Source organism: Eublepharis macularius, chromosome 8 (genome assembly GCF_028583425.1).
Source record: "Eublepharis macularius isolate TG4126 chromosome 8, MPM_Emac_v1.0, whole genome shotgun sequence".
NCBI classification, from domain to species: domain Eukaryota; kingdom Metazoa; phylum Chordata; class Lepidosauria; order Squamata; family Eublepharidae; genus Eublepharis; species Eublepharis macularius.
Genome location: NC_072797.1, coordinates 366,328 through 381,841, shown reverse-complemented (window position 1 = coordinate 381,841; position 15,514 = coordinate 366,328). Strand labels below are relative to the sequence as shown.

Sequence of the window (15,514 nt, the reverse complement as noted above, 5' to 3'; positions counted from 1 at the left end):
AATAAAGAGAGTCACCCTTCTTGGGTGAAGGAGGAGAGGCTCCTGCTGCTGGGTGAAACCCGGGTGCCTGGGCCCTAAGTGTGGAGGGCCTGGGAGGCAGCAGGAAGGGAATAAAGAGAGTCACCCTTCTTGGGTGAAGGAGGAGAGGCTCCTGCTGCTGGGTGAAACCCGGGTGCCTGGGCCCTAAGTGTGGAGGGCCTGGGAGGCAGCAGAAAGGGAATAAAGAGAGTCACCCTTCTTGGGTGAAGGAGGAGAGGCTCCTGCTGCTGGGTGAAACCCGGGTGCCTGGGCCCTAAGTGTGGAGGGCCTGGGAGGCAGCAGAAAGGGAATAAAGAGAGTCACCCTTCTTGGTTGAAGGAGGAGAGGCTCCTGCTGCTGGGTGAAACCCGGGTTCCTGGGCCCTAAGTGTGGAGGGCCTGGGAGGCAGCAGAAAAGGAATAAAGAGAGTCACCCTTCTTGGTTGAAGAAGGAGAGGCTCCTGCTATGGGGTGAAACCCGGGTGCCTAGGCCCTAAATGTGGAGGGCCTGGGAGGCAGCAGAGAGGAACGGAAGGGGGGACCTTCCCTGAGACTTGCCCCCCCTTAAGGTAGAGTCGGGAACAGTGTGGTAGGGAAAGCAGACGGCGGTTCTCTTCAGTTTGATTTTCTGCCCTAGGGGTTCTGAACAGGGGGGTCTACCCCTATGTGTGGTGCCTTTACCTGCTTTGTATATAGTGCTCTGTATATAGTTATTGAATTATACTTTTTTGGAATATAAAGGACCTTGTGGTGCTGTGACTACGTAAGCTCCCCCACTTGGCATGCTACGGGAAGGGAGGGAGCCCGGGAGAACTGATCAGGCCAGACCTTGGTGGGTTGCCAATTCTCCAGGGCCCACCCAAAGATTGGGGAATTCACTTCCCAGTAGGGAAATTCAGCCAGAAGGGTCTCACTGCCCCTCAGTCAGGCGGTGTACAAATCAGTGAGTGGTGGCAGCGACGAAGAGTGTGAGCCACGCCCACCAGGGACGGTGGGAGGCGGATAGCGGGGCTAGCAGGCCGTTGACGGCGGCTCAGTTGCCTGGACTGAGAGCCAGCACCCGTTCCGCCACAGACATCATCACTATATTGCCTTACATATTATTTGCTGCTTTAAATATGTACTCCTCTGTACCACCAGTGCTCCATGTTGTCTAATGTCAATCCTATTATGTTCTGCTTCAGTATTTTTTCTACTCTGTATTGGATTCTTGCTAATACTATGTCTTTAAACTTGTATATATTTACCCTATGACATTGTTTATGAAATGTCCTTGATACTGTATGGAAATGTACTTGATACTGATTGCACTAATCTCGTACTGTGTAATCCGCCTTGAGTCTCAGTGAGAAAGGTGGGCTATAAATGACATAAATAAACAAATAATAAACTGAAATTGAAGCAGGCTGGTCACACCGCTGCCATCTTTGGTCCTCGGGGCAAGACTTTGTGCATTTCTGTGTTTTCTTGGATCAGCCTAACGGATGCTGTCTTTAATCAGAATCCAAAGGCATTTTGGCAAACTATTAACGGATTTTGGTGATGCCAAGGGCTGGATTGTGAAACACAGAGATTATATTGTACTCCCATCTTGATACTTTACTGTGTGTTGGGATAGGGTTGGAGAGGCCTGTTCCTTCCAAGGCACGGATATAGTTTGGGTCTAGCTGTGTGTCCTGGGTACCTCGTGGCTTCTGCATGTGGCACTGCTGAGCATCGCGGTTCCTCTGCCCCAGGTGTGCTCCATTTTGACGCTCTAAAATCTGTTGTGTGTAATAGCATTTAGTATTTCAGAGCCCCACCCCCCGAGTTGCCATGCAGAAAGTGGTCTTGAAAGTGCAGAGGGCACAGTCAATGTGGCCTCCTATTCTTCCTGTAGTTGACACTGTCACTTGGCAACCTTTAAATTTAGTTTGAGCGCTGAGTCTGGGCAGAGCGGGAACAGAGCTAAGCATGAAATTTGTCTCACACACCCACACCTATAACCCCGCTTGCCCAAGGTGGAACTGAGTTCTGTTTTCATCTCAGTTTTTTTCTCTTCTCTCTTGGACGTCTGTGCAGGTGTGTCTGTGTGTGTGAAGAGTGGCAGGTACTTCAGGGAGGGGCTTTCTCTGCAGCTACTTCTCCCCCCTGCCCTCAGTTCCTTGCTAAGGAGCAGGTTCCCTTGCTCAGCTAGAGATTCCGGCCTTACAAATGGCCGAGCACTGGCTCAGGTGCTTCTCAGAGGACGTACAGATGGGGTGTGCGCATGCATGCGGACGCACATGCATGACTTCTGTTCTGATGAGAATATGGCTGATGTGCTGACAATTTCCAGGCTGGCTTGCACGTGAGCTCATGGTGACCAGAGGAGTTTTACTTTTACTGAGGCCTCCGCAGAGCTATAAATACAGTGCTTAGAAGCAGGGGAGGGTTGCAGGCGGGGTGTGCCGCCGCCTGCCCGACCAGCATAGAACTGAGCGGCGGCTGGGCTGCTTTGCACAACTTCCTGTCAAGAGCAGGCCTGTAGAGAGGCCACGTCTCCGCCGCCCACCATCTGCCTCCATCCCGAGTATGAGGAGAATTCCTTTGTAGGCAGCACACCAGGGCTCTTAGGTTTTCGAAAGGCACTCAGTATTTCAAGAGCTTGGTCTGCAGTCATAATTAAAACTCAGACACAAAAAGTTCAGCTAAGGTGATTCAAAGTGTTTTCATGATTAAGCAAGAAGAATGGGATTTTCAGTCTTGACTGGAAATATAAAACTTTCTGGAAATTGTAAAGTTATGAAAACGGGGGTTTCTGGAAGATGAATATATTGGGAAACACATTCATGCAATTACTATTTTTTATCAGATCTGAACTTACTGTCAGCAACATTCTGGACTTTGCTCGCCCACCGTGTGTGAGTGTAAAGTGCTCCCCAGCTTTGCAAAGTCCCCCCCCCATGCCTTCCCCCTGCCACTGAGGTGCTTAAGCTGTAAGTCCCCCTGGCAGAGGGCTCTCGGGTGTAGCTTTGTGCTGCACCTCACTTACCTGATTTAAGGGGCTCCCCAGCCAGAAGTTATGTGGGGGGGGGGCTGTGACTGGGCACTGGCCAGGGGGCTTGGCCACTGTGTGGGCGTGAGCAGATTGGGCTCAGCTCTAGTCAGCATCCTAGACTCTTCTGGGCTATTTGGCTGGAAGAGAGCATTGGCGGGGGGCAGCTTTTCCTGCAGTATGGGCACCTATTGGCCTTGCTGCTTCCTTCATAGTGTAACTTTCCGCTGCTGCGGAGGACATTCATGAGCCCGAAATGGCTTAGGAAACCAACTAACTCCCGCCACGCTCCCCCAGCCTGTCAGTGCAAGGATTCATCCCCCAGGTCTCTCTGCGCCCAGCCGCAGTGGCTGGGGTCTGAAGGGGAACCCAGGCAGAGCAACGCCTACGAGATCCACCACGTAAGTTGGGTTTACGCTGGCGTAACTGCCAGATATGCCATTGTACTTCCTAGCTGGCTCCTGCAACACATTCACCCTCCCTCATAGGATTGAGCTGATAAAGGCTTATTGAAATTGTTGTTGTTGTTTATTTATAATCCTCCTTTCTCACTGAGATCCAAGGTGGATTACAACACTGCAAATAAGTACAATATAATCAGTAGCTAGGACATTCACAGCAAAATACAGCATGATCAACAGTTCAGTGAAAACAGATACAGCAGGGCATGGTAGCCACAAAAATGAAAAACTAGAGAGCCAAATGCATAGATGAAACCTTTCTGAATTTAAGCATCAGTAATTAACACGACATCTTTAGCAATCTTTGATATTTAAAGAAGTGAGCTGTGCCTCACAAAAGCTCATACCCTACTACAAATTTTGTTAGTCTTACAGGTACTACTGGACTCTTGCTCTTTTCTACATCTTTAGCAATGTCGAGCTACCCAGTAGATGCATATCTACCTCGGTAGACAGTACCCAATAGCCTAGTTCATAGCCCCCGTCCCTTACCAAGGTCTCTCTCTGACTTCATGACACAACCCTATAATCTGGGTAGAAAACCTTCCTGAATAGTTCAGTCTTGGACTGCTTGCGGAAAGCTAGAAGAAAGGGAGCTTTCTTGATCTCCTCAGGCAGGCCATTCCACTAGGTGGGAGCTACCACAGAGGAAGTATATATGTGTGGGCAGCTGTTGATTGAGCCCAACTGCAGGGTGTTTTCTGCAGAAGGCCCTGTTCAGAAGAATGAAGCTGCCTTGGCGGAACATAGGGAGAGAGGCGATTTCACCGATAGGAGGGGCCTAGGCACGGCCCCTCCACGGCAGCTTTGCTCATCTGAACAGGGTCTCCTGCAGGTGCCAGCCTGCGCATGGGCAAAACCAGCCGCTCCCCATACATGTGCCTTCTCTGTGGTGGCCCCCCTCTCTATGGAATGGCCTACCTGAGGAAGTCAGGAGAGCCCCTATGCGCCTGGCTTTCTGCAAGTGATTATTAAAGTAAAATTTATGAGAATGGAACAAATAAATGCAACAAGTATTAACTCTCAATTAAATCTAAGATTGATTTAGAATCAGTTTTACTGTAAAATGCCTTAAATTTTCAATAAGGGCACATACAAATACATTTTTCTCACCTAGATCTTCATGAGATTTCTTTCAGCTCAACCCCAAGTCCTTATCGGGGTAGTATCTTTTATACTAATCAGTATGTGCCTAATCAGTTATGAAATCTAAGCTCTCTCACATGTGGCATCAATATAAAAATATGATTGGGTTTAGATTTAGATTTCAATCATGTGACGTTCTACCTATCTGAAAAGTGATGCTGTGTCTAGGGTGCAAAATAAGTTATTTAAGTCATTACAAGGGGACAGGAAAAGTTATTGAAGAACCATTTATCTACTACTGTCCACTACTTTTAATTGGTTGTCAAAGATGAAAGGTACATCTGTGTAATTATAGAACCTGTTAAGAAACTACATTAATGTATTGTCGAAGGCTTTCACGGCCGGAGAACGATGGTTGTTGTGGGTTTTCCGGGCTGTATTGCCGTGGTCTTGGCATTGTAGTTCCTGACGTTTCGCCAGCAGCTGTGGCTGGCATCTTCAGAGGGGTAGCACCAACAGACAGAGATCTCTCAGTGTCACAGTGTGGAAAAGAAGTTGGCAGGTAATTTATATCTACTCAGGAAGGTAGGGATGGGCTGAGTCATCCTGTAAGAGTTTCCCAGGGTGTGGAATGCTAATGGCGGGAGGCTTCACTGTATCCTGAGGAGGTTCTTTTGCATATGGATTGGGGCTTGATGTGCTAATCTTCTCTGCAGGGCTATTGTCGAGTATAGGCAGTAGAGACCCCCTCACCTCTGCAGGAGTATACCATACACCCTGCAGCTGTGGACAAGTTTACATCGGGACCACAAAGCGTAGCATCCAGACAAGAATAAAAGAACATGAAAGACACTGCAGACTTGGACAACCTGAAAAATCAGCAGTGGCTGAACATAGCCTAACGCAAACAGGGCACAGTATCTTATTCCAGGACACCAAAATACTGGACAACACTTCCAACTACTTTGTCAGACTGCACAGGGAAGCCATTGAAATTCACAAGCATAAGCAAAACTTCAACAGGAAAGAAGAAACCTTAAGAATGAACAGAGCATGGTTTCCAGTTCTGAAAAACACCAGGCTAACAAAACACTCTATACTCAACAATAGCCCTGCAGAGAAGATTAGCACATCAAGCCCCAATCCATATGCAAAAGAACCTCCTCAGGATACAGTGAAGCCTCCCGCCATTAGCATTCCACACCCTGGGAAACTCTTACAGGATGACTCAGCTCAACCCCACCCCTCCTGAGTAGATACAAATGACCTGCCAACATCTTTTCCACACTGTGACACTGAGAGATCTCTGTCTTTTGGCGCTACACCTCTGAAGATGCCAGCCACAGCTGCTGGCGAAACGTCAGGAACTACAATGCCAAGACCATGGCAATACAGCCCGGAAAACCCACAACAACCATCGTTCTCCGGCCGTGAAAGCCTTCGACAATACATTAAGGTTCATACATAGTTCACTAGAATATTTGTGTGCAAGTAGATATAATGTGTTCTAATCCATCTTCCTAGGCATTGTAATTCCAGAAATCTCTGGTTTGTGTATTTATTTAATTAATTTATAGTCCGCTCTCCCCGCAAGCAGGTTCAGAGTTGATTTACATCATAAATACGTACATGCAGGAGATAATCAAAAACAATTTAAAACGTTGGTAGCAATCGTAAAAGTACAGCATTTAAACATATACAAGGCAGCACATATTGCAGCCTGCATCTCATCACCTCGAGCCCAGGTAGATCACGCAGGTGAGACTCTCTGTCAGAGGCCCTGGAGCAGATGCGGCTGTTGCATAGAGCTTGGCTGTACACAGTGACTGGTTTGGTGTGCCTGGGGTGACTGCCGGGAGGCGTGTAGGTACCTTTGGCAGTCAGAAAGCTTTCGGTGTACGGTGGTTTTTATGCTTCCGTCCTGTATTTGTGCAGTGGATGGATTCGTGGTCCGGTTGAGGGTGTGTTGAAAGCCTGGTGAAGTTCTCCCAGTGTCCAGAGGATGAAAATGTCCCCAATGAATCTCAGGTACAAGAGAGGTGTTAGTGGACGGGAACTGAGGAAGCGCTGCTCCTAGTCATGAAGCCATGAAGATGTTGGCATATTGTGTATAATTTAATTTTGCTTCTTGAGAAATATAAAAGGCAGCCATGTGTAACAGCGGATAAAACTGATATATGTGACATTTAAAAGTATAAATAACTTGGTTTTGTTCAAATAAATAATTACATTTTTTTCGTTTATATCTTGCGGTATCCCATGGGCTCAGAATGGCTCCAGTTTTTCCAAACGTATTTGTGTTTCCAAAGGGCTAACAATCTAATTTATAATACTTTAATATAATATAAATCTGAGGCAGAACAGCAAGTTAGTGCATCTCGGCACAACCCAGTTTCCGCTGGATGGAAAACCAGGAAAAGAAATAAAAGTTGAAAAACAAAAGAATTGGCCTTATGAAAAACAGCGTCATACTGTTGCTGTGGTGTAGTGGTTAAGTTAAGTGGTTGGGCTGTGAATCAGCACTCTGCTGGTTTGAATCCCACCACTGCCCTGAGCTCAGCAGCAGCCCTGGGCAAGCCCCTCCTCTCAGCCCAGCTCCCTGGCTGGATTGTGGGGATAACAGTAACACTGACTTTGTTCGCTGCTCTGAGTGGGGCATTCGTCTGTTTAGAAGGGAGATAGATAAGTGCACTGTTATTATTTACACAGGAATGGAAAAAAATATTTTTAGAGATGTCAGAAAATATACATTCCTATTACACAGTTTCCGGTGGGTAGCCACATCTGTCGAAGGCAGCCTTGGTGGGAAGGCTCATGCCCTGAAAGTCGGGTTGGTCTTTAAGGTGCAGCTGGACCCGAATACTGAATACATAATTAGGAAGTGTGGATTTTGTTTGTGGCAGAGCGCCGAAGCAGCAGTTTTGAGCATTCAGAGCATTTGAGACGCTCCTTACAGCAGTCTTTTCAACAGCATTGAAAGGGGTGAGCATTGCTAACTCCCCCCACCCCAATCTTGTAGCTCAGTCTGGGAGAAAGGGACTAGCTGCCGCCTAGGGAAGGCCTGCACCCACGCGTCTGGACTTGGTCTTCTGTCCCCAGCAACTGTCTGTCTGTCTGTCTAAAACGTTTGTATGCCTCCTTTCCCAACCAAAAAAGGTCTCCACAGCAGCAAACTTTAAAACACAAACAATGAAAAAAACAATTTAAATTTAATAATAATAACTGTGCTTATGTACTGCTCTTCTAGACAGATTAGTGCCTCGCTCAGAGCGGTAAACAAAGTCAGTATTATTACTATCCTCACAATACAGCAGGGGAGCTGGGACTGAGAGGAGTAGCAGTAGTGAGATTTGAACCAGCAGAGTGATGATTTGCAGCCGAACCACTTAACAACTATGCTAAAATAGTATTAAAAACAGTAGTATTAAAAGCCTTAATAGTATTAAAATAGTATTAAGAGTATTATAAAACAATTCCTAACCCACACAAACACACAACACAAGGAACAGAGAGGGGGGCTGATGGGGGTATGCCACACAAAACAAAAAAATCTTCACTCGGTGGCTGAAAACAGCAATAAAGGGGGGAGAACCAATCTCCCTGGGGAGAGGGTTCCAGAGTTTTGGTGCCACGACTGAGAAGGTCCTTTCTCAGGCTGCCCCTCATGTCGCCTCAGGTGGCAGGGACAACAGAAGTGGGGCCTCCGAAGATGACTGGAGGGAATGGGTAGGTTCACAGGGCAGAAGGTGGTTCTCAAGGTATGCTGGCCGCAAGTCAGATAGAGCTTTAAAGGTCAGTACCAACACCTTGAATTGGGCCTGGAAGCAAACTGGGAGACAGTGCAGATGGAACAAGACAGGTGACACAGTCCCTATGATCCACTGCAGGCAGCGTTCTGTACCAACTGTAGCTTGTACACAGTCTTCAAGGGCAGCCCCACATAGAGAGCATTGCGGTAGTCTAATCTAAACGTTACCAGGTTCGGTGGTTTAAAGGCTCTCCCTAGCCTGCATGCATTTGACAAATGGAAGATCATGGGAAATTCAAGTAAATATGAATGTCTCTTAATTATTTAGGAAATGGTATATGCTGCCTCTCCAGGGACCTCCTCAAGGCGACTGACAAAGGAAAACAAAACAATAAAGTCATAAAAACAGCAACTATGAATAGTAAAGCAGGCCATAAAATACTCAGTACTATGTCCTCATTCTAGAAGCAGACCGCAGAAACAGTTTTGACCAGAGAAACAGATAAAAGCCTGGGTAAAAAATAAATTTTTTTGGCCTGAAGGACAGTAAGGTAGTCACCAGGCATGCCTCAAGGGGGAGGGCATTCTGGAGGCATGGTGCCGCCTTGGAGGAGGCCCTGTCTCTGGCTGTCAGTCGCCTCACCTCTGCAGGCAGAGGCAGAGCGCAAGGCCCTGGGGGAAGAACTCAACAGGCAGGCTGAACAGTGATGGAGTCACTGCCCACTTGAGTCCTAAAACCTCAAAGTGTGAGCCAGGTTCGGAAGCAGGGTGCCTTGGAGTCCTAGAGCAGGGACAGGTGAAGGCACCCTCTGTTGCAAGACCACGGACCCTGTTAATCCCCTCCGACTGGCCGTGGCTCCATCCAAGTTCTTGGGCCCAGAGAACAGTCCAGCCCACTTCCCTTCTCGACTGGCTTGTGGACTTCCCAGGCAGTTTGGCCGGCCCTTCCTTGGGACAGAACCAGATGGACCTTGGACTGACCCCGCACGGCACAGCACTTCTGGTGTCCCCCCCCCCCCCAGTCATTCCTCTGGCTGCCCTGCAGGCAAGGGCAGGGACCTCCGTTTCGGCTGGCAGCTTCCTTTTTTGTTCCCTTTCACGTGCTTTGTCTGATCTCAGTGGGTGCTGACTCACTCGGCCCAGGAAGGGCCACCAAAGGGAGCTTCCTTCTCTGAGTCTCCTCTTCAGGGCCGATGGAACCGCCTCGAGGCTTGGCATGGGGCGCGTATGGCCTGCTTCGAAAATCAGAAATCTTCCCTGGGGGAGGGTCTTGTCCCCTCCTCCATGTGCCACAGGAACGTGGGGCCGTCTCCCGTTCTTTCAGTGAGTGTCTAGCATGGCAGCAGAGGCCTGTATCCATCCCATCAGTGGACTGCTTGAGTTTGCCTGCATTCCTTCCCCCACCATGAGGGGCTTGGGGGGGGGCACTTTCAACTATTCTTGGATTTCTGGGACCTGCTTGGACAAATGGAAGAGGCTGCAATTGGGAGGGGACGAAATTGCCCCTTGTTCCAGTTCTGCAGCACCCTACCCGTATGGCTCTTTGTCCATGCGGGGTCTTGCAAATCCCTTCTGGAGACGAGAGATTTGCAGGGGAGAGGAATGCAAGGAAAAACTGTGCAGCTGATGGGATACAAGTCAGAATTTCCAAACAGTGCGAGGTTCACGTGACCTTCTCCAAAGGTTCAGCTCCTCCCCACAGTCCTGTATCCCATTCCAAACGAATCCTTACTTTTAAGTATCTCCTTTTAGAGTATATCCTAATACCATCTCTAGACAGCTTGTGCAAATAAAATCATCCATATAGCAGCACATGAGTGAAATGGGCATGCAAAGCTTGCGTTGGGCTGTAAGTTGTGTCTCTTGTGGCTTTCTGTTTTTTGGGGTGGGTGGGAGGGGGTGGGACGGCCGTGCAGAGGTTGAGCGGAAGAGGAAACCTGCCTGCTGTGTGTTATTACTTCAGGTCCTGTCTGGCCTAAGGGATGTGAGGGCAGAATGCCCTCGGGTCATTTTTGAGGGTCCTGAGGAAGCAGGGGCTCAAGATGTGTCTGTGCATGTGGGGCATCGTGGGCAGGGAGGGTGCCGCCCCCCCGCCCCCGCACATACGCACCGACGATGCCTCTTGCTTCTGGAGTTCCTTTGGCTGAGCACACGTCTCTTTCCAGAGGGAGAGGCGCTTGCTTCTGTGCCTTTCCAGCTTGTGCAGTTAGCCAATGGGAAACGAGGGCCTCCAGACGCGCCACAAGGGTTGTGGAACTCTTCTGGAATGCAGGCCTGGAAAGTCTCTGTATGTGGCGGAGGCAGCGGAGAGAGGGAAGTTCTGCCCTGCAGCCGTGTTGAGCCTCAGCTCTCAGCCGAGGGGGAGGGTTAGGCCTTGCTGTCCCTTTGTTGCTTCTCCTTTTGCCTCTTCCTCGGGGTGGCGGGGTGTGTGTGTGGCTCTTTTGTGGCTGCCTGTACCGCTTGGCCCTCTTCTCTCCTCTTTGCTGTGTGCTCCGTTCTGCAGCCAACCCTTCCCAGTTGTTTAAAAGGTGCAGGAGTTCGTTTCCCACCTTAGCCTTCAAAGTCTGCCCACTTTACCTGCAGAAGAGAGAGGAGCCTGGGTAGCCCAGCTGGCCCGGGTTTAGACTAATATTTATTTTATTTATTTATATTTCACCTTTCCTCACAGGTCGATTTCACAGTCTAAGTCAATATGATCAACAGCTGGGATATTCAATAAACAATAGGGTAAGGATTGCAGAAATTGGAAAACAAGCCGAAATCCGACACAGAACTGAAAATAATGTTGAAACAAAATGTAATCAAATAGACACGACCTATTAAATGACTTAAGAACTATCCAGTAGGAGCATACCTACAACAAAAGGAAGTAGACAGTAGTATAATCTACAGTCCCTGTCCCTGTATCAGAACATTTCTCTGGACCTTTCTTTATAGCACAGCCCTATTACCTTTTTCAAAAAGCCCTCCTGAATAATTCAGTTTTGCACAGTATGTGGAAAGTCGGGGTCCTCCTAATGCATCAGCAGGCCGTTCCATAAGGTAGCGCATGTGCACGGGCAGCTGTAGGCTTTGCTCATTTGCAGGGTGGCACCTGCAGAAGCCCTGCTCAGGTGAGCGGAGATGCCGTGGCAGAGCGTGGGGGGAGAGGCCGGCCCTGCAGGTACGATGCGAGGGGCCTTGAAGGGCTTGAAGGGCTTTGTATGTTTTAGTCCAAACCTTGAATTGTGACTGATGGGTAGCCAATGGAGAGACAGCAGAATGGATGTAATGTTTTTATTTAATTAATTGATTTATTTAAAACATTTATTGGCCATCTTTCGACTCTGCATGAACTCAAAGTGGCTTACAATATAAATAAAATAGCAATCATAATATGAATGAAACAAAGTTTAAAAACATAGTTTAGGACTCTATTAAACATAAAACCAAGTTAATTAAAAGCAGTCCTAAATAATATGCATGCGGCACCTGGCTCCTGGGAATGAGTTGCAGCATTCTGTACCAACTGGAGTCTCCAGGTTGACTTTGAGGGGAGACCGGTGTAGAATGCGCTAGTCAAGTCTCGATGTTACCGTGCCACGGATCCAGGCGGCTAGGACAGCTGTGTGAAGGTGAGGGGCCGCCTTCCAGGCTAGGCTGAGTTGGTGGAAGATCTTTTTTGCAGCTGCATTAACTTGTTTTTCTAGCAGCTGTGTTGGGCCCAGTATCACCCCATGGCTCTTAACCAAGACTGCAAACGCCTGCTGAACCCCATCGAAACTGGGAGCACCCGTGTCCTTCAAGACCTCCATTTTCCCAGCCAGCATCACCTCCGTTTTGGCTGGCTTTAGTTTCCAGTTTGTTTGCTTTCAGCCATTTGAGCACCACTTTCAGTTGGTGGCCCAAGACCTCAGCTGCATCTCCAGGGGATTTATCATCTGCATATTGATTGCATCAAATTCCAGAGCTGCTTGGATAACATGGGGGGGGGGGAGACAAGGTTGTGTCCTGTGGAACCCCACAAGATGGTTCCCACGCTGTGCCACCTTTCCAGATACCTGCTTGAGGTGGCTCATGAATGAAAGCAGCACAGTAAAATAATAAAAAGAAGTTCATAAGGCTAATAATTGAAAATCAAGCCACGCTGCTCGTGCCCCTGCTTAACTAGGCCCTCTTTGAGAACCTTTTGCATTTGCATGCGGCCGGGCCAGTCGGGCAGAGCTTCTGGTGGCCGTTGCCTTCTCTGTGGTGTTCCCTGTACTCCTGAGATGGTTCAAAGGTCACAGCTAGTTGAAATTTCTGGCAGAAAAGAAGCGGCTTCTTAAAACTCCCCTGAGCTCTGGATGGGCTTGTGCAATGGAGTGAGAAAGGAATTGGGGCCAGGAAGGAAGCCTGGGGGGAGGAGGGGCTTCGGAGGCTGGCCTTGCCTGCCTGGGGGAGGAAGTGACTCCGGGGGTTGGTTAGGGCGAGAGGAAGTGGGCCGGAGCTGTTAGGAAGCAGATACTAGAGACTGCAAACAAGTGGGCCTGTGTGGAGTCCTGTCCCTGCAGCTGGCTGATGCTCAGCGGCCCTGGGCTGGGTTTGGATCTGAAGGGCTTTCCAGCACAAGAGCAGTGGCCGGCCTCAGGACTGACCAGCAGCAGCAGTGGGGTAGGAGGCTCAGGGGGCCCTGGCCGCCGTGACGTGAGCCCTTCTTTGTGAGGGGGGCGTGGGTGGCGCACACTCTTCAGGTGCACCCAGTGCTTGGAGTGGCACTGGAAGCTGAGTGGACGGGGCAGATCAACGGCGTGGCCCCCCCCCCCACAATGCTGCTGGGTCTTGGCCGCCTGCATGCGTCAATTCAGGAGCTGCACGAGGGAGACGGGCCGTGTGGTTTCTGAGCTGGCGAGGGGGGGCCCTCGGTGGTGGCATCCCGGAAGTTAAGGGGCCTGGGCCCGGGGGGATCTTAGCCTGTGGGCAACTGAGGCAGATGGCATGGCCCTTGTGCTGGGTGGGGGCGGCGATTGCCCATACCGCCCCACGGGGTGGGACAGAAGGAGGTTCCCCTGCTGCTCGCATCTGCTTCTTCGCCTGGGGCTCTGACCAGCTGGCTTCCAGCAGCAGCTCCTGCCCGCTTCTCCCAGGGCGAGGGCAGCCCCTTGCTCGGACCAGTGATGTGTGTGTGTGTGTGTGTGTGTGTGTGGCAGCGGCAGTGATGCGGAACCTTGGCCGTGGGCCTTAGAATCACTAAGGCTGTTTCTGTGCCTGGAAGGGAGAGAGCGGAAGGGATGGAAGGGTCTGGTCTGGCCACCTCGGTTCTGTAGGTGAGCCTATGGAAAGAAATGCCCATCTGCAGCTGGATCTCATCCTAAGGGAAGAAATTCCCTGAAGTAAAGGGAGGGGAAGCGGGTCAGGTCTCTTGCGGGTAGCTTAAGGGCGCAAGTGAAGCAGGGTGTTGCTGGCTGGCTGGCTGGCCGGCTGGCCGGGGCTTCCTTCTTGTGGCTTCGGTGTCCTCGCCCACAGTTGTGTATCTAACGGGTTCCTTTTTGCTGCGTTGTCCGTGTCTGCTTATCGGCCCAGGCTCCTGGCCAGCTGCCTTCCTCTGACGGACAGGGCCGTCTTGACTTTCAGCAATGCCAGCTCTCTCCTTGTGCCAGGGAAGCTCGGGCTGGTGGCCACACCCACTCTTTCTAGCAGATCAGGCGGCTTCTCTGCAGCCCCCCCCCCAAGAAGGGCTAATGGATCCAGAGCTGTTGCCTGTGAGGCATGTGGGGTGAGATGATGCCAGGCTAGTGGGACTGCTGGACGCAGCGGGGCGATCGCAGGCCCAAAGGAGGCAGACGCTTGCTCGAGTGCTGGGAGGAGGGGTGGCGGATCCTTCCCGTAGGACTTTCTGTCCTTTTCCCAAACTGCCTCCAGGCCTCTCTGTGCCAGTGAGAGCTTGCCTGCCAGGTACTGTTTTTAACCAGCCAAAGTCGCTCCCTAGCCAGACGGTTCCTTCTGTTCCGGAACAAACAGCAGGTCAGTTGAGTGCCAGGTGCTTTGGGCTCAGTGGTGCTCAGGGAGTGGCCAGAAGGTGGGTGGTGGTGTGAGGCTGGATATCCAAATGCCAGTCTGTGGTTGGCCATGTGAGGCACGTCCACATCGGAAGACAGATGGGTGGGTGCCCACAGACTTGCTGAGGGGCATGGGGGGGCATTTCTAGCGGAGGGCAGAGGGAGAGCCAGGCTCATTTGTACCCTCGTGGCTAACTTGTCCACTTCTCTGTACCTTGGGGTTTCTGCAACACACACAGTTTGAAGAAGATGGTCGTGGCCAATGCTAGCTTTTGGCGCTCATGCGTGTGCGCGCTCTCTCCCCCTCCCCACAGTAACAACCAGGTGTCATCTTTAACAGGTGAAGCAGGAGCGGGGACTCCCCATCAGCCACCATGGTTGCCTTGTCCCTCAAGATCAGCATTGGCAATGTGGTGAAGACGATGCAGTTTGAACCCTCAACCATGGTGTATGATGCCTGCCGCATCATCCGGGAGCGGGTGCCTGAGGCGCAGATGGGGCAGCGTAAGTGACGGGATAACCGGCAGGGTTGCCTCCATCTCTTGAGGCCATCACTGGCGAAGATTTCCCTCTTGGATGTCTTTGTGCTTTTTAGTGTCATGCACACACGTCTGTCAAAGCCAGAATTGCTGGGGCGGGCGGGGGCTTCTGGTTGTTCTCGTGCTTCTGTCTGTGGGTGTTCTTCTCTCTTCAGACTCAGACCCCAAGCGTAGCAGGCTGCCTGAGATGCTGCCAGTCTTGACCTCTGCCATCGTGGGCAGAATTGCTGCCAGCTCTCTCCTTAGAACTGTGCCAAGGGCAGCTCATCTGGGAGTGAGAGAGTAGCCTGCCCCGTTCTGTGGAATGGGACCGTTTCTCAGGCAGGCAGGCGGGCGGGCAGGCAGGCCGAAACGAGTAAAAAAACCCCAAAGGTCTGATTCTTTGCCGGGGATCAAATGCAGCAGGTGGGGCTGCCTGGCATAATTCCTGGCCAGTCCTCCTCCTCCTCCCTCAGAATCCTTAGTGCAAATGAGATCGTTGCATTTCCCAGACGTGGGAGACAAGCGAATTTCCTGCATTTCCTGAATCATGCATGGTCCGTAGCAGGAGCTCAGGGTCCCGAATCCCGTGGGATCCTCTGATCAGCAAATGGGTTTCCCCCATCCAGTTCCAGGGCATGTCTGCCTTGG

At 50.5% G+C, this 15,514-nt stretch overlaps 1 protein-coding gene across 4 annotated transcripts in view; it reads left to right on the top strand.

The window, feature by feature from the left end:
- TLN1 (talin 1) overlaps positions 1–15,514 on the top strand; it is a 77,588-nt gene that overhangs the window by 14,286 nt on the left and 47,788 nt on the right. For 2 of the 4 annotated variants that reach the window (XM_054986813.1, XM_054986810.1), the window contains exons 2-3: positions 10,997–11,055; positions 14,686–14,849. In XM_054986813.1, coding sequence (XP_054842788.1) covers positions 14,720–14,849 — 130 coding nt within the window. In that variant the 5' untranslated portion in view covers positions 10,997–11,055; positions 14,686–14,719. Of the gene's footprint in view, positions 1–10,996; positions 11,056–12,844; positions 12,961–14,685; positions 14,850–15,514 lie in introns of those variants that run through there. The other 2 variants (XM_054986812.1, XM_054986811.1) reach the window with 2 other exon arrangements.